Below are 25898 nucleotides of genomic sequence, written 5' to 3' on the forward strand. Positions count from 1 at the left end.
AAAAAAAAAAAAAGAAGGTCCTTTGTGTGGAGGACACACAGCTTTAGGCCAGGAGTGCTATTAATGAGAAATTGGAGCAATTTAGGATGAAATTGCGATCTTCTAATGCTTGATGGCCCCAAGGACACAGGGCTCTTGAGTAAAGCCTATTTTTTCTCCTGGGCAAAATCTCCCAGAATCCATCTTCCTAGGGAGAATCCTCCCTAGACCCAAAAAGCCCAGTTTGTGGTTCTGCTTCGGTCAGACACACACCAGAGACTAAACAGGTCTCCCCAAAATAGAGAATTCTGCCTGAGATTGGCAGATTCCTTTAAGGAGGGCCTAAAAGATGATCTGAAAGGGAAAGACAGGAAATCATGGTGAAGTCAGAGAAGCCCTATCATTGGGATTGGGAGCCAGGTGGGGTTTGTCCCAGTCATGGTGTCTCCCAGGTTCTACTGACCAACCAGCATTGAGTCCTGCTTTTCCAGGGGCATATGATGCTTCTGGGGCCTTGGAGCCTCCCCTGTTTCAGTGGGTGAGGCTGGGAGAGCCTCCTGCAGGGAAATCCTGCCTAGCTGGCCCTAACACTGCAACCTACTCCCCTCCCTGTCCCCGTGCTAAGAAGAGTGACAGCGACAAGGAGAGAGTAAGATTCTGTACAATCAGTCAGAGCCCAGATGTATAAGCCAGCGATCAGTGAGCTGGCTCCTGGGTGCAACAGGCTTCCCATCCACCTGCCTGGGTCCCAGAGCTCCCTGGCTATAGTTTTACTCCACTGCGCTCGGCAGGAAACTGACCACTTTTGTATCCTTGTATGAGACTCTTTGTGTTGAGTTCTCTGGTTTGCACATTTAAGAATGTCACTGAAAACCAGCGTGCCCCAGGAGCAGCATACTGTCGGTGTCAGTGCCCTGGGCCGGGGTGGCGTGGTTGGCACTAAGTGCCAGGGCTTGGTGGCGGCTGGCTTCTCCTGCAGCACAACAGCACTCTCTAGTGTTCCAGGGCTAAAACAGCAAATTCCGGGTTTTGAGCAAAATAAACTGAAGTTTGGGGTCTGCGCCTTCTCTTTTGCCTTCTGGCTCTAGGGAAGGGCAAGCAAGACTCTGCGATGATAATCTCATTTTAAGAGACTTCCCATCAATTCCGCAAGCTTAATTTCTCCCATTCTCAAAATGATGCAGAAGCGGATATTTTCCTTGCTCTGCTTTTTAAAAACTATAAAACCTGCCAGAGTCCCAGGAGATAAGAAAAGGAAGAGAAGGAGCAACGCTAGCCAAAGGAGCATGAAGTGGATACCCCTGGAAGTGAGGGTACTGCCAGAATCATTCTGGTTTGGGAGGAAATGACCACCAGGACCAATGACACTGACCCTGCCTACACTCCAGCTGCCCCTCACCATGTCCCACTGTTTCCCAGAAATAATGCCTTTACGCCACCCACAGCTTTCTGGGTAATTGCACAGGCTCCTTCTTCATCCCTCATAACTACCTGCTTAAATTTATTTTGCACCGTTAACTGCCTTCCTGTCTTGACTGATCCATTAATTTTCCTACTACTCTTAACATCAACCTCCTATGCAATATTTGTGCCAGCACGCTGAACGATTTAAAACTCTGCTTCCTCTGGTGTCTACTTGTGTTTTTCCTTTTCATAAGTACGTGACTGATGGCATCTTCCTTTATAACTCTGGCTACCAGAAAGCTCAGGCAAAATTGAAATTTAACTTTATTAATTGTGCAGTCTTTTTGAGCCACATATTTTCAAAGTGTTTTTTTAATTCTTTTTTTTTTTTTTTTTTTTTGAGAAAAAGAAAGAGAAAGTGTGTGCACCTGCATAAGAGGTTCTGAAGCAGGCTTTGTGCTGATGACGGCAGAGAGGCCGACACAGGGCTTCAACTCCCGAACCATGAGATCATGACCTGAGCAGAAGTTGGACCCTTAACTGAACCACCCAGGCACCCCTAAAGTGTTTTTAAATTGAGATGTAATTTGTATACTATTCACTCTTTTGAAGTGTGTATTTAAAACTTTTTTAATGTTTATTTTGTTTTTGAGAGAGAGGGAGAGAGAGAGAGAGAGAAAAAGCATGAGCGGGGGAGGGGTAGAGAGAGAGGGAGACACAGAATCTGAAGCAAGCTCCAAGCTCTGAGCTGTCAGCACAGAGCACAATATGGGGCTCGAACTTATGAACCACAAGATCATGACCTGAGCTCAAGTCATATGCTTAACCTACTGAGCCGCCCCGGAGCCCCTAAAATGTGTATTTTAGTGGTTATTTAGTATATTCACCAAATTTTAGAATTCACCAGCTCTTTCTAACTCCAGAACATTTTCATCACCTCCCCCCAAACCCTGTACCCATTAGCAGTGACTCCCCATTTTCCTCTTTTCCTAGTCCCGGGAAACCACTAATCTACTTTCTGTCTCTATGGATTCATCTATTCTGAACATTTCAGATAAGTGGAATCAGGCAACATGTGGCCTTTGTGACTGACTTCCTTCACTTGATGTTTTCAAGGTTGGTCCATGCTATAGCATGAATCATTATTCCATTGAATGATTCACTACATCTTGTTTATCTATACATCAGTTAATGGACATCTGGGTTGTTGCCACTTTTTGGCGATCAAAAAGAATGCTACTATCAACATATGAGAACAGGTATTTTTTGTGGGTATGTGTTTTTCAGTTCTCTTGGATATATACCTAGGAGTGGAATTGCCAGGTCATATGGTAATTTTATGGTTAACCATTTAAAGAACGACCATAGTGTTTTTTGAAGTGATCAGTTGCATATTTTTTGTTCTTTTCTCTAAGGCATAGCTTTTGCCTTTCTTTGTATTTTACTTTAATGTTACCATTATCTTATTGTATTCAAATTATAAACTACCTCAAAGACTTCAAGGGATGAGATGGGATATAAATACATTAAAAAGATGCAGAAACTTGCTGGCACCCTTTTTTGGCACTCATCATGTGAAGAAAGATCTGGAGGGACCCAGAGAGGAGCAAGGACTCATGCTTGTCTGTTTTCAAGGAGTTTACATCTGATCAACAGAGGCAGTCAATGCAGTTGTTACTGAGGATCTGGGACATGGGTGAGGTAGGGGTGACTAGATGCTGGAGTATGCAGAGATAGGAAATGTTACTTTTAACTAGAATTACTTGTTTAGGTTCATAGAAGGGAGAGACATAGCCCTGAGTAGGGAAATATCTGTTAATTTGGAGGGAATTCTGAGTATTTTCCAGGGAGCAAAGAGTCTTCCACTGGGACTCTTGGTCAAAGCCACTGTACTTCCCATCATTTCTCTGACATCCAGCACATTTCAATTGTTTGACCAGGATAAAAGGATTAGCGATTCCTGAGCACCTGTCATATGCCAGTTACACTACCAGGCACTTTACACAAAGTATCTCAGTCCTTGTAATAAGAACACCATGAAGTAAGACTTAACAAGTAGCAAGCTAGTGTCAAGGAGCCCAGGCTCTCTGCAGATGCCTCTCTGTCAAGGAGCCCAGGCTCTCTGCAGATGCCTCTCTGCACATGGTTTCTGTAGTCACAACCCAGGGGCCTCTGGTTCCTTCTCCACATTCTGGCACCTGCCACACTTTCTTATTTCTTGAGCTGAGGTCTGCCACAGGCCTCTGTTAGTCATTTATGGAAGAGTATGTCCTGTCTCCATATGGAGTGGATTTAGTGGTTCCCAGGATGACTACCACAGAAGGGCCTTGATTAATGCAGAAGTGAGCCTGGCCCTCCCCGAGTCACCCACTTGGAGAGAGTACCCTCTTGGAGAGGATACTTAGATTCAGGGGGTAGTGGCAAGCAAAGGGCAAACACTCCTACCCAGGATAGGCCCTTCTGGCTTAGATGACAGAGTCTCACTCCCAAGAAACACTCCAAGAACCGACTAGACAAAGACCAACTAAGAGTAAAAACCTAGGGAGTAAACAAGGCCAGGACAGGCATTCCCAACCAGCAGAAGTCATTGCTGTCATCTGTGAGGCAGCTAGAGGCCATGAAAGGTCTGCAGGAGTCTGCAGAATCCTCTCTTAGTGTTCCTCTGAGAGGGCTGGTTGGCGTCCAGTTAGTTCAAAGACCAGGCCAGGAAGGGAAAACGTAAATCCTCACTTCTTTAAAGGAGAGCACGGCCTGACCCATCGCCCATGACTGTCTCCCTGAGGAATCTCAAGTGACTGGCTGCCTGATAGGGCCCAGGCTTTGCCTCCAAGTGATATTTTCTAGATGGTATCCATCGTTCAAACAGAGCAGACTTAAATCCTCTCTGCCCCACCTGCTACTTAGGTACAAAGTGAGGCCATTTTCTTCAACTCTGTAAGTCTCAGCTGATTATGTATAAAACAGAAGTAATATTCATTCTTGCACAATTATTGTGATGCTTCAAAGAGATAATGAATGTAAACACTTAGTCTAGAACTTGGCTCAAAGTGCTCACTCAAAAATGAATGCTAGTATGAAGATGATGGTGATGATGTTTAGAGGGGTGATGATCTAAAGGACAGAGAGCAGGAAGCTCTGCTAACGAGCAATTCTTCATGTTCATGCCATCCACGTGGCTCCACAGAAAGGCAGAGAGGTAGATTTAAAAAGCTCTTTCCCCCATGGATACCCTGCAAAGTCAGAACAACTGTTTTGGCCTCACACTGAGCTTAGAGACAGATTATCCAGGCACCCTGGGGTGTCACTTCTTTTCTTCTCTTATCAGGATTGTGGAAGAATGGGGTGGGGGCCTCCTTTGCTTCACAGTTCTACAGGATTCTCCCTTGGTCCTGTGCACTTGCTCTTTTCCACAACTAAACCCTCTGCTGCTTCACTTCTGAATCTCTGCTTAGGAGTAACACACCCCCTATTTATTCTCACGTCACGATAATTACAGCCAAAGTGTTTAGAAACATGGCGTGGTGAGTCTGCCTATGGAGTAGTAGGAGGGTCCTTAGAGAGGTAAGAAAATATCTGAAATTAACACCCGTGATCCTCAAAGAAGTCAGGCCCTATTTTTGGAATTAGTGGAGAGGCTGAAGCCTGCCTCAGGTGGTAGAGCTATTGTGTGCAGTCTGGGATGTGAGAGGCACACATTATTGGCTCTTTCTAACAGTCTGCTTTCTAGAAATGACTGTTGAAGAGAGAACCACTAAGGCAAACCTCTCAGTCATGCTGAGTGAGGAAGAAATGGGTTGGGAGCAAGGAACAAGTAGTGAGAATGGGAAACTAGCCAAATACAATTGACCCATGAACAAGGGGGTTGGGACACTGACCCCTCCTTCACCCACACAGTTGAAAATCCCATGTACGACTTTTGACTCCCCCAACATTCAACTACTAAGAGCCTACTGTTGATCAGAGGCCTTACTGATAACATACATAGTCAATTAACATATTTTGTATGTTGAGTGTTTTATTAGTGTATTCTTATATAAAGTTAGCTAGAGAAAAGAAAATGTTATTATGCACATCATAAGGAAGAGAAGTACATTTACAGTACCATAGTGTACTTACTAAAAAAAAAAAAATGCTTGTGTATATGGACCCATACAATTCAACCCATGCTGCTCAGCGTCAATGGTTGTAATTGTACTGCTACTCTGGCATTAGCCCTTAATTCCTTAGCCTGTGCTCAGGACATATCAACACATCTGAGAAAATATCTCTTGAAAGACAAGCCTGAATGGTCCTTTGATTGTTGTTTTGTGTTTCCTGGGTTACTTTTCTGCAGTGGTGGGCAGATCTCAAGTAAAAAGCAGAGCTGTTGCCATTGGCCAGATCTCTGTCTCAGGGCAGAGAACCGAGTGGACTCCAGAAAGGGCCCGCAGCTCTGTGACAACAGAAGGAGCTTCTTCTTGAACTCCCCCATTTCAACCAAGAACCCCAAGAAAGCAGGCAATGTCTCTGGAAGACCTGTGGCACTGAGCAGAGCAAGAGCCAACAGCCATCCATCCATGTGTGGCTCTCCCAAAACCAGGGCCCAGTGCCAAGCAGTCTTGGCCCTCTGTGGTGTTCTGGGGAAGCTCTGTGAAGTTCCCTGCATGTGTGGCCAGCTACGCAGCTGCCACCTGCTGGGCCAGCAAACCAGTTCCTTTTCTTTCCTTGGTCTGAATAGACTGTGTCTGCCTGGGGCTGACCTCTGGGGACCATATGACTGCGGGGAATTCAGGCTTGGGTGCTGAGGCCTTGCTCTGTGTACCTCAGGAGCCAGGTGGATCCTATTTATTATTTCTCAGGGCTCACGGGTGGCTAAAGATGAACTGTGAACTTTCCACCATTTCCTAAGACCCCATGTCTGATTACAGTGTGAAACTGTGGGAGGGGCTCCGTGCATCGCAGCGCCCTTCAGAAGAGCCCCCACAGTCTCCTGGAACACCTGTTGGCTCCTCAACCTGGGGCATTGGAAATGTGGCATTCTCAGAAGAGATTACCCCTCAGGGTTGGGCATGATATTTCTGTGACATGAGATGGCCTTCAAAAGATAAACCTATGGCTCGTCTAAAATCTCATGAAAACTCATCCTTCTCTAAGGTGACAAGTCCTGGTGACCCCACTTTCCTGCACTTCCGGGCCATGAGGCAAACAAATGCCTCCCAAGTAATCACAGTTTGAACTTTAACTGCCAGGTAATGATGTAAAACAGCAAAAATCAAAGTGAGTTAAAATGCTAATACTCCTCCCTTGTTTTGAACAGGAACTGAAATTCTTGGCAAGTCAGTTCGTATTATATTCTCCACGTTAGGAGTGTGCACATTTTTCGCAGTTGGCTACATGCTGCTGCCACTGTTTGCTTACTTCATCAGAGACTGGCGGATGCTGCTGCTGGCGCTGACGGTGCCGGGGGTGCTGTGCATCCCGCTGTGGTGGTGAGTGTGGCTGGGTCCCAGACAGCCCCCTGCCGCAGGCCAGCATGCCTGGAGCCAGAGCCTGGTGCCAACCCCCCTGGCGTGGGCTTGCGTGGTGTCAGTGCAGCTGGCTGAGGCCCGGGCTTCGGAGCCAGGAGAGCATCTGGCTCACTGTGGGTGGGCTTGTGTGCTGGGGTTTGCTTCTCCACGGTCCATTCTCAGGAAACCTGACTCCCCACCCCTAGTGAGGCTCACCCAACTCTTTCTTGTCCGTTGTTGCTCGTTGATGTTGCTTGTGGAGATGGGGGTTCTCTTGTTTCTAACTGTGCCCCACCCTGCTCTTTTGATACTTTCCTGTCGCTAGGAAATCTTTCTCCTTATGGATTCATCTAGTGTCATTTCCTCGGTCTTCTCTATCACAAAATGATTAACATGCAGGATGCTCCTATTTATGTGCTTTGTCTTGAGGGTGAGAGAATTACTTTCGTTTAATGTTGTTAGAGAAATGTTCTCTCCTTCCGTATCCTGCCACCCAATTTTGACACATTGGTGCAAGAATAACTAAGTTTGGAGATATTGGGTCCCCTTTTCATCCAATATGATTATGGGGGAAATTTCAGGTGAGAGAAGAGATTAGAATCCTGGAATACAGTCCCAGCTGCACCCTCTTTTTGGGGATTCCCCATTTCTTCTGTATTTTTGGTTTCCCTCCTACATTTAAGCAAGAGGAAAGAGGATTTCTTATATTGGTGTGTCTCCTCCCTCCCCATTACTCCTTATCGGTTTGGTTTCAGGTTATCAATATCAAATCTCCCAGCAGTGACAGGTTCTACCAAACTGCTTGATCTCTACCTGCTTACACACAATGAAAGTTTCTTTGACCACTTTTAAGAAAACTCATGGTTTAGACTAGGCCTCGTGGTTTCCCTGTCCTTTGGACACAGCCTAGGAAGTTGCCAGAAGGTCCTTTATCTTCTTGCAACTGTCAGACAGCCATGGAGGCTGACAGCACAATTTGGCCTCGTTGGATCGGATAGCTCAGGTTGGACCACTACCAGCTACGGTCTTTTTATCACCTCTAAGACTACTATGTTTTTCAGTGTGAATTCTTGGCGTACTTGTGTGTGCAAGAAGAAAGCACTTTTTTCTCTTACTTCTCTGGAATTTGAGAGACACTGTCATAAAGGTTAGCTACTACTCGGATTTGGAGTTTTCTTCTGGAACCCAGTCTGAGGGTCAGGAAAGCTTATGGTAAAATAAGGACAGGCCGTTAACAACAGAACTCTGTCTCCAAGCAAGCACCCCAGATTTACAAGAGAAGGGTAATTTTCTGGAATGAGAGCCATCATCATCATCATCATATCATTATCTTCATCACATCTTCTGTCCCTTTTTCCATAATTCCCTTGCTAACTGAATTTATTATAAAAGATGGGGGTGATCAGAGGTTCCCAAGGTTCCAAAGGTTATTTTCTGCCTCTTCACATGAATGATGTTTATAATCTATGGTCTGTGGCTCTGGTTGCCATTTTGGTATGAGACCAGTACTTCTAAAATATGTTATAGTCAGCCTTATTAGTATGTGGTCCTATGAGGGAGAGAGAGAGAGAGAGAGAGGAGAATAAAAATAGAAGGGCCCTGACTGACCATAAGAGATTAATAGGGATTTTAATTCCTGGGGCTTGGACCTTTGCCTCAGGCCCAGATCCTGCAACAAGGAACTACTCTGGTAGGTCAGCCCCTTTGGTTTCCAGCTAAGATGTTCCATCCCATGAGGAGCTGCCTTACTCTTGCCCTAAGGAGGGTTTTTTTCTTCTGTTGTTTGCCCACAGGCTGGCCCATGAGCACTCCTGGCTGTGGGCACATTGTACCAGGGACAGGACTGCCCCAGACAGAGGGCAGCCTGGGGCCAGCACTACAGAGCTGAGTGCTTGCGCTGACAGTTCAACACAGTCTTATTATTTTCCTATAAAAACAGAATAGCTTTCTTATGAATATCTCATCCCTGAGAGTGAGACTTCCTGAAGCCATGCTCATCAGTTCAGGTGGGCTGGGGCGAGAGGGGGTCAGGTTAGGGCTGCTGCACTTCCTGCTGTCTGCTCAGTGTGTGATAGAGACTCTCTAATAATGCTCATCCCTTGGTCAACTTGACTTCAATCTATAGAGAGGCTATAGTGTACAATCTCATTTGGCACTCCACTAACTTTTGAAATAATCAGCTAGACTTGATTCTCCATGCAGTAAAAAGCCATGACAATCCAAATAGAGTTCACAGCAGCCCTGAGTATGGTGGCCTGGAAATGGGAGTAAACCCATGCAGAGCCCCACAGGTGGTTTGGGAATTTTTTTATGTCCCAAGTTCCCTTTTTTTTTTTAATGTTTATTTATTTATTTAAAGAGAGAGAGAGAAAGAGAGAGAGAGAGATGGGGGGCACATATGAGTAGGGGAGAGGCAGAGAAAGAAGGAGAGAGAGAATCTCAAGCAGGTTCTGTGCTGTCAGCACAGAGCCCGACGTGGGGCTTGATCTCACAAACTGTTAGATCATGACCTGAGCCGAAATCAAGAGTCAAATGCTTAACTGACTGAGTCACCCAGGCACCCCTGTCCCAAGTTCCGTTTGAAAGGTTTGGCAAGTAGTGACTATAGGTACAAACGCAGTATGCATAGGGAGGGTGAGGAAGAGCCAATAGATGCACCATATGGGGGAAGCTCTGCAATATTTCACTGACTAGATGTTAGGAACTTGAGGTCAATAATGACCCTCAAAGCCTGTGGAAAGAAAGGTAGGGTACATCCAAGAACAACCTGGTGGGGGAAAGATATTGATCAGATTCAGAAGTAAAGCATATATGTATATATACATGAAGTTGACAGTGGGTGAGAAGTAAGACCTCAAACTCTGCACTAATATAGTAGCCACTGGCCACATGCAGCTATGTAAATTAAAATTAGTTAAAAGTAAATAAAATTAAAAATTCATTTCCTCAATCACACTAGTTACACTAGTTCAACAGCATGTGATTACTGGCTACTGTATTGGACAAAACATCTAGAGAACACTGCAGAAAGTTCTTTTGGACAGCGAAGCTCTAATTACTGAAGTGATCTAACATCACAGTTGCTACAGGGACCAACTAAGAGTATATTCCAAAAAATGTAAACTGGATTTAGTTTTCAATCCATGTGCTAAGAGGCCGGGGAGGTGAGCTGAGGGTTGGCCATTTGATAAGTTGTGTTTTGCTCTGAGATTAATTCCTATTGAGGAATTTGGAGGGGCACTTGTAATTATAGGAGGCCCCTGTATCTGCTACATGTGATTTATTTTCTGGGACAACTGAGTACTGACAAATAGGTAAGAAAAAACAAGAGAAAAATGGCAGAATGGCTAAGAGATTTTGAGAAATAAAAAGTAGAAAAGAATAGAAAAATATAAATATAAGTATTAAAAAAATAGAAAGATTAGGAAAGAATAGAAGTCAACTGTGTTTAATTTTAAAAAATTAACTTTCTAGACATTAAAAAAAGATAACATTGACTGTCTTCCCAAAACTGGTTTGGTTACTCACTGGCCTGGGAATCTGTTGAGAGCTGCAGGGGTAGCCCACAGGAGGAGGTCCATGTGTACGTCTTCTCTTCTGACTGTAAGAAAAGCCCAGAAAGCACAGTTGCCTTGGCCATCCTTTACCTGATAAACTTCTGAGCTTTGTCACTTGGGCCCCAGGAATTCTCCAAGGGATGGATGTACTAAAAAGACACTAGATTGTTTCCTTTATGAGCCAGAACCTGGCTATTACATTTGAGATGACTCTTTCCCACTGCCCTGGCTTACACTCAAACACAGTTAATTTTTTATGGTGAACAGTATCAAAGCTTGCTATTCTGAAAAATTATAAACCCTTAAAACTGTATTCCAGGTTTATTCCTGAATCTCCCCGGTGGTTGATATCCCAGAGAAGATTTAGAGAGGCTGAAAATATCATCCAAAAAGCTGCAAAAATGAACCACAAAGCTGCCCCGGTGGTGATTTTTGATCCTATGGAGGTAAGCATTTGCAGATGTGCCCTCTTGAGGTCTGCCATGCATTCTTGATTTTTGAGAATGTAATTTAATCCGATGTGTTTTGAGGGCTCAGCATATACCACGCGCTGTAGGAGTTCTTAGAGACACAGCGATGATTCACTTCTGAGATAAAACCCATGTCAAAGGGCTGTGTAGGAATTAGGTGCAATCATGTGTGTAAACTGCTCAGCATACAGCAAGTGTTGATTAAATACTAATTCCCTTCCCTTTGGCAAATTTACTCCCAACTTTCTACTGGTACTCCTTCAAATCCCTGGTGCAATTGCACACCACATAATCTGAATGTCCAGATTAAGTGGGAATAAATGGATTTGAAGGGTATTCCACGCAAGATTTCCCTGCTGTACTTGGAATCGTAGCAAAGTTGCTGAGGAAGCTGTATATGGCTTTAGTCATGCTATGTCATGTCTAGAACCTAAAGGTGTGAAGGCACAGGCTCAAGGGTTCACCCCTGAAGCAGGAGGCCATGCAGAAAAGATGACATTCCCTGGTGGCAGCCGCACTTCCTGACAGTCAGTGAGGACTCGCAGTGTCCCATCCATGCCCTGTGCCAGGTCCTTGAGAAAATAAGAAATTAGATGCGGCGCCTATGCTTAAGGAGCATAGCATGTAGCTAAGAGCGTCAACAAGATTAGATGAAACATAGATGATGCCAGGAGGGAGAAAATGCTAAGTATCCAAGGAGTGGATGCTCTGTGTCAGCAGAGAAAGGGAATAGACAGACTCAGAGCTGAATAGACAGGCCTGAACCAGGGGTGGGGGCCCTTAGATGAATAGAGAGGGTGGAGCAAGACATTCCTGGCTAGAAGAAGGGTAGGGGACTGCTCAGGACATCCCAAGAATACTAGGGCAGCTGCAGCAACAATATGCCTGCCCACACTGAAGTCGGCACTGCTGGCATCCCCAGAAAGCAGAACTCTCAAAGAGTGGTGGGCACACCACTGCTCCACCCTGAGGGCTTCCTCTGTCCCTGGTCTTTGGTACCTCGTTCAGAAGCAGATATCCTGGAGATGGCTGGAGTGTTAATTACAGTGCCAGGAACCCAAGCTCCCGGAGGGCTGCCGGGACAAACATCATTCTTCAGATCAAGAATTCCATTCCTGGGGTGCCTGGGTGGCTCACTCAGTTAAGCATCTGACTTTGGCTTAGGTCATGACCTGATGGTTTGTGAGTTTGAGCCTCGCATCGGGCTCTGTGCTAACAGCTTGGAGCATAGAGCCTGCTTCAGATTCTGTGTCTCCTTCTCTCTCTGTCCTTCCCCCACTCATGCTTTATCTCTCTGTTTCTCTCTTTCTCTCTCAAAAAATAAATATTAAAAAAAATTTTTAATATAGGCTTTAGGGCCCAAGGAAATATTCAGATTCAGCAGCCCAGAGTGAGACCGGGTGATCTGCATTTTCATAAAGACCCCTGTGGAAACGCCAAGTGTTAGCATGGATCCAGTGCCCAAGTCCTATCTGTTCATGGCACCACTTCCAGAACCCTCCAGGAAGACTTCTAGTTCCCAGTAGTTTATGCAGGGGCTTTGCTGTGAAAACAGGGTTCTACTGCCAGGGGCATTTTCTAGAACTGTACACTCCAAATAGTGTAGAAGAAGAAAGGTAATATGTCTGCAAGCTGCAGGAGGGAGTGTCTGGTTATTTTTGGGAAGAAGGATGCTCATATTTGGAGAGCACCTGCTACAAAGGTCAGTCTGGCAGTCTTACTCCTTCATAGGAGACACTCCTTCCTCAGCCTTTTATTTAAAAAAATATTTTTTAATGTTATTTGTTCATTTTTGAGAGAGAGAGAGAGAGAGAGAGCGAGAGCGAGAATGGGCACAAGCACGGGAGGGGCAGAAGGAGAGAGGGAAACACAGAATCCAAAGCAGGATCCAGACTCTGAACTGTCAGCAGAGAGCCTGACATGGGTCTCAAACTCACCAACTGTGAGATCATGACGTGAGCAGAACTGAGCCACCCAGGTGCCCCTCAGCCTCTTATCACCCAAAAGATTTCCCACCTCAGAGCCTTGTAACTTTTTTACAAGTTCCATTGAGCTTGGTTGTCTAGATCCCTAACACATGGCAAGTTTACTTTAGTTAAATTAAAAATAAAGGAGAGAAGCCCAGTGATGGCAGTAAGCAACTGCCACTAGCCAGATAGCACCTTTTCCTCAATGGTGCAGTAGTAGCAATAATTATAGTTAAAATGTATTGGGCATTTACCACAGTTCAAGTATTGTGCTAAGCTTTATATATATATATATAAATCTCATGTATTCTTCTCAACTCCCAAATATTATACCTTTTTAACACAGAAGTAAACTGAGGCTCAGAGGAGATAATCACTTGCCCAAGGTCCTTTAGTCAACCTAAATCTGTTCCAACTCTTAGACAACAGACATGAGCCCCAAGGCATTTAGGAGCTGTTTCACCCTAAGGATCACAGGTCCAAAGGGTCACAGCTCAGTGTGATTAAAGTCACCACAGTGATGACTGTGAGTGAAGAAAAGGCTGTTAGTGGTCAGACTTCATATAAAGAGACAGTGAAGCCAGTGTTACATATTTCATTTTTTTCTTTTTTTTATTCAGTGTTTCAAAGGCTTCTGTCTAAAATGGGCCACAAGTATTTTAAAGTGTTAGAATAAGCATCACATATGTAGATGCCCTTATTCCCCTCAAATTCCAGACTTCTGAGTATACTCAAGGCGAAGCAGTTACAAGCATTAGTCTTTCCCACACTTTCCTGGTTGAAGATACTTCCTCACTAGCCTCTTCATCTCATGGTTATTTGCATTGTTTTAGCTACAGGAACTAAAACTCTCAAGCCAGCAGAAAATTTTCATTCTGGACCTGTTCAGGACTCGGAATATTGCCGCAATAACCGTTATGTCTTTGCTGTTGTGGTAAGTAATAAATGGTCTAGAAATGTGACATGCAGCACATAAGTATACAATTGATTTTCTTTAATCCACAAGGAATATCAGAGCAAGGCCCAAGTCTTCCTGAGACAAAATAAAAATGATAGAATTCTAAGTCATTTGGAAATGCCTCCATTCAATTCACAGAACTGGATGCTGGAAAAAAAGTCACAGGGATATTTAGGTCCGCAGTTGTGTGGCCTTCATGGGAAGGATCCTCTCCTCCTAAAGTAATTGAGATTAAAACCAATAATGTTCCTGGTGACTGAGACTGAGAAGGTAATTTAAATCCTGTTCCTCAAAGCTGGACTGGCACCTGAGCAGTGACATTAGAACACCCCCACTACCTGCATTGGACTTCGGATAAGCTTTTCACACTTGCCTGTAGCAAACTACTGAGTGACCTTCAGGCATAGAAATAATGCACTGAATTTGTAGACTACATTTAATGATGTATCTACCAAGAAATAAGTCAGGAGAAAAAAAAAACCTGCCTACCAGACAACGGCAATACAAGAAATTGTAGGTTCAGAGACTGCAGAGAGTGTATTTTTAGGGCCATCCTGTTTTGCAGTTAGAAAAGATCAATGACAGTTATGCCCCTTGATTCAGCAAGTGTGTCCTAAGCACATGGCTTTCCTCATTCTAGACCTACTTATTTCTTCTGTGTCAGCATACGTCATTGTTACATTGTTACAAAAGTATCTCGAAGACTACTGAGCCAGTGATAAACTATTCACTAGTTTTGCCTACATTGCACTTATTATCAAATGTGACCATTGCAAAAAATCCCTAGAGTGATAAAGTTCAGTTTCTTCTTTTGTTTTACATTAGCCCTTGTACTATACAACCCAGTAGAATATGTATGAAAAGATCCAACAGTGTTCCTAAAAATATTTTTCAGATATCCTCTGCTTTTTGGTCATGTCAATAATGAGCAAATTTCTACACAGAGGGGTCTGTAAAGGGCAGTTAATTTTTGCACAGAAAAGCTTCACAGTTATGTGGAAGTTCACTGTAATGATGGGGTATGTGGTATGTGCTCTGTGAGGCTGTGAACCATTATGGGATTTTCATTCTTTTCTCCAAAGTGAGTTTTAATAAATTGATAGGAATTTACCGTAAGTGAATCCTACTGTATTACTTATGTTTCTTCATTTTTCTTTTTGGTAAGAATGAAATCCAGATTTTATGCTCCTGATGTTACCGACAATCTTTCTTCAAATTATAGTTGTAAGGGAATGAGGATGTACACAGGCTGTTCAGAAAATATTGAAATTTGAAATTCATTATACCTGGGTAGGTATTGTTGAATGTCGGCATATCTAGACTAGGGCTGTCCAATAGAACTTTCCACAATGATGAAAACGTTTCATGTCTCAGTTGTCCATTTTAGCAGCTACTATAGCCCCATGTGGCTATTAAGCTGGTTGACGTGCACCTAGTGTGACTGAAGAATTGAATTTTTAATTTTACTTAATTTCAATTTATTTACTTTTAAAGAGCCATGTGTGACTAGTGGCTACTTGCAGGACAGAGGGGCAGAGGGAGAGAGAATCCAAAGCAGACACCACACTGTCAGCACAGAGCTACTTGCAGGACAGAAAGATCTAGACAATTTCTTGACCATCATGGAATTATTGTGCGGTTTAGGACACCCTCTTATCAGTTCTGTTTTTCTGTTGTCTTTCAGGATGCTTACCTCAGTCGGTTACTTTGCTCTGTCTCTCAACGCTCCTAATTTACATGGAGATGCCTTCTTGAACTGTTTCCTCTCGGCCTTGATTGAAGTTCCAGCTTACGTTACAGCCTGGCTCCTACTGCGAACTCTGCCCAGACGCTATATCATAGCTGGAGTACTGTTCTTGGGAGGAGGTGTGCTTCTCTTAATTCAATTGGTACCTGCAGGTAAGAAGTTGACCAATATTAAGAGCTTACAAGAAAAGACCCACACCCTCACTAAACTAATTGTTCATCATTATGCCCTGTTTATGTAGCCTTTAGATCATAAGTTCTTCATAAGTCAACCAGACAAGAGATAGCCAACTACTTAATTTCTTGCGTTCATAACAACTCCCCTCAAATGGGAGTCAGCCTTAGAGAATCAGAAGTCACTGGGAGGAAGACCAATGCTGTCAGTCATCCCCTTGGTGCTTTTATGTGAAGTACATATTCCAGTGTTGTAGTTTGTAGTATGTGCTAGGTCGAGTGTAAGTCAGTGATGTTTTAAAATTTTTTTAATGCTTATTTATTATTGAGACAGAGAGAAACAGAGCATGAATGAGGAAGGCACAGAGAGAGAGGGAAACACAGAATCCAAAGTAGGCTCCAGGCTCTGAGCTGTCAGCATAGAGCCTGACGCGGAGCTTGAACCCACAAACTGTGAGATCATGACCTAAGCCAAAGTCAGATGCTCAACCGATTGAGCCACCCAGGCGCCCCAGTCAGTGATTTTTTTTTAATATTTTAGTTTACTTTAGTTTATTTTATTTATTATTTTGAGAGAGAGAAAGCAAGCATGAGCTGGGGGAGAGGGGCAGAGGGAGAGAGAATCCAAAGCAGACACCACACTGTCAGCACAGAGCCTAATGTGGGGCTCAATCCTATGACCCTGGGAACATGACCTGAGCTGAAATCAAGAGTCAGACACTCAACCAAGTCGCCCAGGCACCCCTTAAGATTTTATTTTAAAATTTTTTAATGTTTGTTTCTTTTTGAGAGAGAGACACACACACAGAGTGCAGGTGGAGGAGGGACAGAGAGAGAGGGAGACACAGAATCCAAAGCAGACTCCAGGCTCTGAGCTGCTAGCACAGAGCCCGACATGGGGCCCAAACCCACAAACCCTGAGATCATGCCCTGAGCTGAAGTTGGACACTTAACCAACTGAGCCACCCAGTTGCCCCTTATTTTTAAGTAATATCTATACCCAACAGGGGGCTCGAACTCATGATCCAAGATCAAGAGTTGCATGCTCTTCTGACTGAGCCAGCTAGGTGCCCCTAAGCCAGTGATTTTTTATGGTCTATAATCTTTAATTTGTTAAAGAGCACATGAGGACATTTGCTTCTTTTTCTTTATATCTAACTTTCTCATATTATTAAAATGTTGTCAATAAATCAATGACACATAGTATTATACATAGAAAGATGTATTTTTAAATAATAATTAACAGGTTAAAAAGGATTAGCCCTTCCCTTTGAAGATTAAACTTAACTATATTAGCGTGCTAACAACTTACTCTGAAACTGTTGTTACAAATAAAAGTGGACAAAGGTCACCAAAGGAATAAATGATCTAGAATAACAGTAGAGCAAAACAAGAAGCAACCTGTCACTCTCTACCTCTGTTTGTGTCTAATTATTAAGACATTTGAGGGACTCAGTTGGTTGAATATCTGACTCTTGATTTCAGCTCAGTTATGATCTCAGGGTCATAAGATTGAGCCCCATGTTGGAATCCACATGGGGGGGGTGTTAATTGAGAAATATCTTTATACTATAAAAACAATCCCCAAACAAGGGAAAAAGACAATGAAAGCAACTGAGTTAAGAAAGTCTTACTTCTAAAACCACCTCGGATGAGGGAGTGTTGGACAAGCTGAGGGCAAAGTCCACGCTAACAGTACCCCAGCCCGCAGGGTGGGATCTGTGTGATACTCCTCAGACCCTCCTGGCTACCCAAGAACAAAGGAAAGATGTTTAAGTGCTCGCCATAATGTGGAGGAGACTGAAGGCAAATGAAAATTTAGATTCCCTTACTGCCTACAGACCACTGACAAATCCTCAAAACTGGCAGAGTGACCTCTCTTTAGAAGACCAGCTGCCTCCATGAGGATGCTTTGTCAGGGGCAAAAGGGAATCTTGGCTTAACATTATCCTGACTTCCTCAGGGTCCTGTAAGTCTCCTTTAACAAATAAAACTTCCCTTGGGGCACCTGGGTGGCTCAGTCGGTTAAGCATCCAGCTTTGGCTCAGGTCATGATCTCATGGCTCCTAAGTTCGGTCCCTACATTAGGCTCTACTGACAGGTCAGAGCCTGGAGCCTGCTTCAGATTCTGTCTCCGTCTGTCTCTGCTCCTCTCCTGCTCACTCTGTCTCTAAAAAATAAATTTTAAAAAACATTAAAAAAAATTTTTTAAATAAACATTTAAATGTTTTTAATTTTCTTTGGAAACTTCCTTTATCTCAACTCTCCCAAGATACATGCTGGCAGTCATACTCCAAGCTTATGTCCCCCTGACATACATCTGAAGGGTCTCATGACTGAGGCTTTACTAAACCATAATAAATGTCTTGTTTTCCTAACAACAGCCAGCCCCTCAAAATCCTGGAAACCTTAGAGACTCTATTCTTAACCCTCTCAACCTGAGGGTATATAACCAGCTACTACTCATGACCCCAGGACAGCTCTTTCTGCCCATGGGTCCTGTCCTGTGCTTTAATAAAATCACCTTTTTGTACCAAAGATGTCTTCAAGAATTCTTTCTTGGCTATCAGTTCCGAACCCCCCACCATCATCCCAAACCCCATCACTCTATTTACACTGGGTTTCTTTTCCAGATTACAACTTCTTGTCCATTGGCCTGGCGATGTTAGGGAAGTTTGGAATCACCTCTGCTTTCTCCATGCTGTATGTCTTCACTGCAGAGCTTTACCCGACCCTGGTCAGAAACATGGCTGTGGGGATCACATCCATGGCCTCCAGAGTGGGCAGCATCATAGCACCCTACTTTGTTTACCTCGGTGAGATGCATCTTGTCAATTTGTTCTTTTTCTAAATATGAAGGAATAGATTTTTCATTGTGAAAAATGCAAACAGCATAAAAAGGACTAGAAAAAGTACAAGTTTACCTCTTCTCTCTCTGGCAGCCCAAATCACATCCCCAGAACTGAAAGGAGCTAATGTTAACACTTTGGTGAATAGCCCTTCAGATGCCTTGTGTTGCAAAATGTACATGCAAACACACACACACACACACACACACACACAGGTATACACATACACATATACACACACAATAAAATTAAACACATAAGGAAAATTAGATATACTGTTCCACAACTTTTTTAACTTAACATTGTATTATAGGACCTTTGCTTATTAGTATATATAGCTCTTCTTTTTAGTTAGTATATAGTCTTCTAATGTATGTATACAAATAATTTGTTTAACTAGGCTCAATGGATGGACATTTAGGCCATTTCCACATTTTTGTTACTACAAGTAACACTACAACATTCCTCTATACCCCTATGACTCTTTGTTCATTTAATTACATACATTTGGATTTATATATTGTCGGAGTGATTTAAAATTTCCACAGATATTGCAAAACTGGCCTCTACATATTGTGCTAATTTACAGTCTAACAATTGTATATGAGAGTGCCTGTTTCTCTATATCCTCACTAACAATGGGGGTTATCCAATTTTTAAATCATTGATAATCTGTTATCTGAAAAATCGATATCATTGTTGCTTTCATTTCTATTTCTTTAAGTATAAATAAGGTTGAGAATTTCTTCATATCTTTGACATTGTATGCATTTTTCAGTGACCTAACTGTTCATGTCTCTTGCTCATCTTTCAAATGGTTTATTTTTTATTTGTAAGAGGTCTTTGTAATTGAAAGAAACTAGTCATTTGTATATATGTTGTAAATATTTTTCCTAGTTTATCCTTCACTTTTGACTTAATGATGTTTTTTGTAATGCAGGAAATTTAATTTTTCTATAATCAAATTTCTCAACCTGGAATAGCACCACAGAGGGGATTCAGTGGGTTGTTCAGTGGATGTAGGATCTGGCCCTCCAAGTCAGACCCCCAATGAGGACTCTGACGGTGAGAGATTTGATTCATCTCCTTGTTCTTCCTAGTCATGCATTGTTTACCTACTGGTTCACACACACACACACACACACACACACACACACACACACCACTTATTAATCCTCAGGAAAGGTACATTCTAAATCTTTAAACAGAAAGTGAAACATTTTCTTATCTTACACATACTCTGCACGGCTTCCCTGAACATCACCTGAGAAAGCACATTATTTATAGAATGGGGTTGTTTCTCCTTTCTTCCTCCCTATACTTTCAACCCATGCTCACTTTGTCCAAAAGGTAGACCATTGGTGCATAAGAAACAGAGAAGTCCAAGACAGGGCTTTCTATTCCATAGTAGCTACTCCTGGTAGTGACAAAGACGCCACACAGAAGATTCAGGTTTAGTGTTTTCTGTCAAATGAAGTTGGGTGTGTTGTTCCTCTGTGTGTAATCTCTGTATGCAGAAGGGAAGCAAGATGAGGATCTATTATTCTCCTGTTCAAGGAATGCCTGATAAAGAAGAGGTGGAATGGGTCACACAACTACATACAAAACCAGGATATGCAAATGTTGCAAAAAGAAACCAAACCCAGATAGAATGCATTCATAGTGCCTGACATTTTGTGATTGAAACTGGATGGAACATATTACTTAGGGTTTTGTTTTTTTTTTTCTTTAAGAGTTTCATGGCTCTAGCAGCTCCTGGGTAGTTCAGTCAGTTAAGCATCTGACTTTGGCTCAGGTCATGATCTCACGGCTCATGAGTTCGAGACCCACCTCAGGTTCTGTGCTGACAGCTCAGAGCCTGGAGCCTGCTTCAGATTCTGTGTCTCCCTCTCTCTTTGCCTGTACCCCTCACATGCTCTGTCTCTGTCTCTCAAAAATAAATAAACATTTTTAAAAAGTTTAAAAAAAAAGTTTCATGGCTCTTTAGGAGTACTTAGGTGGCTCAGTGGGACTGAGCCCCACGTCACACTCTGAGTTGGCCATGGAACCTGCTTAAGATTCTCTCTCTTTCCCTCTACTGCTCATGCTCTCTCTCTTAAAAAAATATTATTCTTAAAAAAAGAGTCTCATTATTCTTTGGACATAGTTGTCCATTTTAGCTTACTTTTGCAGTCAAAAGCAAAGATCACACTAGTAATAATGGCTAGTACCTGTCCCTGCAATATCCTTTTTCTCCTTGATATGCTCTCTTCCCTCCTCTCAAATTCCTTACACCTTAAGACGGAAAACTTGGTAGGTAAAAAAAAAATTTCCATCAAAGGAACGTGGGTCACACATGTTTAAATAGTGGCTTAGAGAATGCCAACTGGCATGAAAGACCTTATAATAATGCAACATCGTGTGGGTAAATGATTATGGAAATGATAAAAGCAATGGCATCTGCCAAAGAGAAACTGTGATTGTGACATTTTACATACATTTTTCTTTCTGACAGTGTTCACCTTTAAAACCGCTCTCAAATTCCATTGTCCACCATGAGAAAAGGAGCATCTGAAGAATGTATTGACGTATGTAATTGACGTTCTTGTGTCTTACAGGTGCGTACAACAGAGTTCTGCCCTACATCCTCATGGGCAGCCTGACTGTCTTAATCGGAATCATCACCCTCTTTTTCCCTGAAAGTTTTGGAGTGGCACTACCAGAGACATTAGAGCAGATGCAGAAAGTGAAAGGGTAAGTGGAGCTTTAAAAATTGATACCAAAATTCCTCAGAAGGAATAAACATGCAAGAATAGCTAGGAAGTTTCTGAAAAAGAAAGATAGTAAGTGGAGGGCAGCTCTACCAGATAATAAAGTATATTACCAACCTAGGTAATTAAAACAGGGTAGTATTGCTGTGGGAATAAAAATACCTGGAATAGAATAGAGTTCAGAATTAAGTCCATGAAAATATGAGAACTCAGTATATGCTACAAAGTAGCTATTCAAAATCAGCAAGGAAAATTAGATTACTCAGTAAGAGGTGTTAGAGAACTCACCTAGCCATGTTGGATACATAAAAAAAACTTGACTCCTACTTCAAAATACACCAAGATAAATTGCAGAGCAATTAAAAATTGAAGTCAAAAAATGTAAAATCACAAATGTGCCAGAAGAAAACATATACATTATTATAACCTTAGGGAAGGCCTTTCTGACCATGCAAAGCAAAGACATAAAGGAAAAGATTGCTATGTTTGATTGTGAAAATTTAGAAATTGTTGGCACAGCAAGAAAAGAAGCCATAACTAATAACAAAGGTCAAATCCAGGGGGGAAATATTTGCAACACACAATAGATACCTGGGGCTAATACAGCTCAGACATAAGAAACTCTCAGCAGTCATTCAGAAAAAGACCGACAGCAGGGCAGGAAAACTGGCAAAGGTCGTCAACAAGCAGTTGACAGACAAGGACATTTGGATGGCAGATACATACATGAAAAGCAATACTTGCCCACATTGATAAAGAGATACAAAATAAAATAATTATAGATATATATACATATATGCATATGAGATTTTTTGAGAGTTTTTCCTCCTCATACCAACTACTTCTGACCCAACTAGGTGTCCTATAATTTAATTCAATTCCAACACTAACCACCCAGAGTTTCCATCAGAATCCACAGGTTTAAGGGCTCATCCCACAGGTCTGCCCTCCCTTCAGGTGCTAGTGATAAATATCAGGTCCCCAGCTTATCCACACTTCTATCCAGTTTGGCTTCAAAGTTTGGTGTTTCTACAACCCCTGTGCTCAAATTCAGTAATTTGCCAAAATGACTCACAGAACCAGGATAACACTTTCCTTACCATTTCAAGTTCATTATAAAGATTACATATGAACAGTCAGACAAAGAGGTGAGGTACAAAGGGTGAGGTCCAGAAGAGTCCAGGGTACAGGAACCTTCTGTCCCTGTGTAGCTGGGGAGCACTGCCATTTTGGAGCATGGACGTGTTCACCAATTCAGAAGCTCTCTGAACCATAGTGTTTGGAGGGTTTTATGGAGGTTTTATCACATAGGCCCGATCAATAACTAATTCAACCTTTAGCCCCTCTCTTCTCCTTGGAGGTTGGAAGATGGGGCTGAAAGTTCAGGCTTCTAACGAAGGCCTAGTCTTTCTGGGGACCAGCCTCCATCCTGAAGCTATCAACTGGCCCACCAAGAGTTGCTTTGTTAGAACAAAAGGGAAAACACTCCTATTACCCCTATCATTCAGGAAACGACAAAGGATTTAGGAGCTATGTGTCTAGAACTGAGGATAAAAATAAAATATCTTCCTATAATATCACAGATTGGCAATTAAAGATGAGTGTCAGTGTGGTATAAGTTTAGATTCTAGAGTGAAAATGTCTGGCTTCAAATTCCAAATCTATTGCATAAATTAGGATAAATTACTTAACTTTCACTAAACCTCAGTATTTGCATCAGCTATACAGGAATAGTTCAAGTGGCTGTTGTGAGGATATGTAAGATAAAGTAACTTTAGCATCAAGCCATGAAAAATGTCTATATGTGAGTAGATTCTGGTCCCTGATGGAATATGCATGGCAAAATGTGCCCAAAACATCGTGTTCTTCTAATGATAGGACTATTTCAATATCAGCTTTAGATTGCCAACAACTTCATGTTTACCACTCAATCCTTCCCTCAGGGGAATTGTAAAATTATAGAACACAACCTCTAGACCCCTGAGTTATTACTAGAGTTATGTTCATTGACTGGATAAATGTTTTTCAGTGTTGCTCTGGTATTTTGAGAAGGAAAGTCTTGAATATTTAATTTTCTTTAGTGCTTATCTTATTTTCAGGTTCACATTTAGGAAAAACACAAGAAATTCAATGGAGAAAGAGGAAAATCCCAAAGTTCTCATAACTTCATTCTGATAAAATTTCCACCCCATTTGGTGACCTGAAAAACAGACGCATAAGACTATGAAGAAATCAAAGCCTTTCCTGATGAAATGGACCAACTCTAATGATTAATACTAAGATGACTTTGCTGTTGAGAAATGCTTGTCGCATAGCAAACTCCAGGTCATTCTTCCAGATAATCCCCTGATTTTAAAAACAACCCATTGTTTTTAGATAGTCCACCTTCCTAATGAATTCAATGAAATGGATTCTTAAGATTTTTTTTGAAAAATGTGTTGGTCAAGGACTGGTAAATTTGTACGATTAACCCTCTTTTTCAAACATACACACACTATCCAAATAAAAAGAATGTCCATGTATCAACAACTGTTAGGTGACTACAGTACATGTGTGTATGTGTAAGTGAACTAACACATTCAAAATTAGAGTAGTTTTTGAAGTGAACTTATATATTGCTGGAACTAAATGATTATATGCAGTATTCCTATCCAGAAAATTTTGTGAATTCCTTTGAGGGGAATTGATGGCAGATATTAATAGTGTTTTACAAGTGAAATACAGTAAGAGATCAAGAAGCTTTGCTATGTGGCTCATATGACCTGTTGGCCTTTAAGAAGGAAACCAAGGCAGGTCCCTGCTAAAATTTCAGTGGCTGTAACTCAGTCTTTTGAATGGTCCACATTTGTTGTGATCTTTTGGAGCACATGATTAAACTTTCTGTTTCTTAAGACTGGCTGAAGAGGTATTTTGCTAGTAAACAGAGAATCAGGAAAGCCACAAACCAGTCATATTAGTGAAGATGGCTTGTATGCCCCACGGCCAAATATATCAGCACTCAGGAAGAAGGCTGTCCAAGCCAACACTTTGGAAAGACTTTTAAAACAGGACTTTCCATTAATAGATTCCTTCCTAAGCATGGTATGCAGTTATATTTTTCCCACTGAGAGTGCTTCTGGTTCCATGAATGAGCAGTGTAAAAAATAAAGGCCACTAACGGGGTAGTGTATTACCATAAGCACAGAAAACAATGTCAGGTCTCTGTCTCAGCATGTTTTAGGCACATGAAGATGACAACACAGCGAGGAGTTAATCCTGGAGACTGAGGCAGCTTGCTTTCTCTGAAAGTGGCTTCTGTGACTTCAGCACAGTGAAAAGCAACTGAGCCTTTAACATCCCCCCACTACGGTGTGCTCACAGAGAGAGGCAGCTTTGGTTTTTAACATGATGCTTGGTGGCTATCACCTCAAAATATTTATCTCGCAAAGTAAATTTTCACTAAATATTTTGTAGAGGAAACTTTGATATAACATCTTTCATAAAGGGTCTTTATTATTTCAAGTTCCTTATCCTAAACTTTTCTGATTAACCCCGAATTCTCCCTCTTCATGGTTATATTTAAAATAAATATTTTATATCCTCTTGACACACTGATCCTAGCTTTTGATTGTTACTTTAAAATTCATTATGGTATCCTAGAATAGTTTATGTGGCGTCATTTGCATAGTTTCATCCATCCAGTGCTCTTGTCTCCCCAGTGGACGCAGCTTGTCTGGATCATCTTTCCACCTACCTTGCTGGGCACTAGGTGGCCTGTCCCCCAGACAGCAGATCACACTGTCTCCCGAGAAGCTCTCCTTGATCTTCTTTCCCACTGGTAGTGGCTGTCCCCTCCTCTGTGCGCCTCATGGATTGTCACCCTTACTCAGGCTCCCAGAGCTAGGGACCTTATCTGGTTTGTCTTTTTATCCTCTGTAGATCTGTTTCACATAGTGTTTTCTTGCATTTAGCAAGCACTGTTAAATATTTTTGTTGAAAAACTTTGTAACTCTAGTTAGGGGAAAATGTTTGATACATAGACATTTAAAATTTTTAGTGCATATATAAAAATGTTCTAAAAGCTGTTTCTAAATATAAAAAATGAGGATTTGAGAATTACCTTTTATTGCTCTTTGTACAGGTGCTTTATATTTTTTGAAAAATCTGTTTATATAAAGGCAACAAGTACAGAGATGATTATCTCTTTGATAGTTCAAAGACCAAGTAGATTACTACATGCCCAAATATTGTTTGATTAAACTGAAGTTGCATTGCTGATTTTTAGAAACTACTTTTGGTTATTTTTTTAAGTTTATATGTTTATTTTGGAGGGAGAGAGAAAGAGAGAGGCAGAGAGAGAATGAGGGGCCAAGAGAGAGAATCTCAAGCAGGCTCCAAGCTCAGCATGGAGCCCAACTTTGAGTTCAGTCCCACTACCCTGGGATCGTGATCTGATTTGAAATCAAGAGTGGGATGCTTAACTGACTAAGCCACCCAGGCACCCCTAGAAACTATTTATTTTAATGTTTTATTTATTTTTGATACAGAGAGAGACAGAGTATGAGAGGGGGAGGGGCAG

At 42.1% G+C, this 25898-nt stretch overlaps 1 protein-coding gene across 2 annotated transcripts in view; it reads left to right on the forward strand.

Annotated features, from left to right (window-relative positions):
- SLC22A4 (solute carrier family 22 member 4) overlaps positions 1-25598 on the forward strand; it is a 45550-nt gene extending 19952 nt beyond the window's left edge. Inside the window, exons 4-10 of one of the 2 annotated variants that reach the window (XM_029942365.1) lie at positions 6680-6851; positions 10746-10872; positions 13697-13797; positions 15506-15720; positions 18375-18557; positions 21188-21323; positions 23440-25598. In XM_029942365.1, the coding sequence (XP_029798225.1) occupies positions 6680-6851; positions 10746-10872; positions 13697-13797; positions 15506-15720; positions 18375-18557; positions 21188-21323; positions 23440-23515 (1010 nt within the window). In that variant the 3' untranslated portion in view covers positions 23516-25598. Of the gene's footprint in view, positions 1-6679; positions 6852-10745; positions 10873-13696; positions 13798-15505; positions 15721-18374; positions 18558-19530; positions 19580-21187; positions 21324-23439 lie in introns of those variants that run through there. The other variant, XM_029942366.1, reaches the window with a different exon arrangement.
- Positions 25599-25898: the final 300 nt, after the last annotated feature.

Source organism: Suricata suricatta, chromosome 6, assembly GCF_006229205.1.
Source record: "Suricata suricatta isolate VVHF042 chromosome 6, meerkat_22Aug2017_6uvM2_HiC, whole genome shotgun sequence".
Taxonomy (NCBI): Eukaryota; Metazoa; Chordata; class Mammalia; order Carnivora; family Herpestidae; genus Suricata; species Suricata suricatta.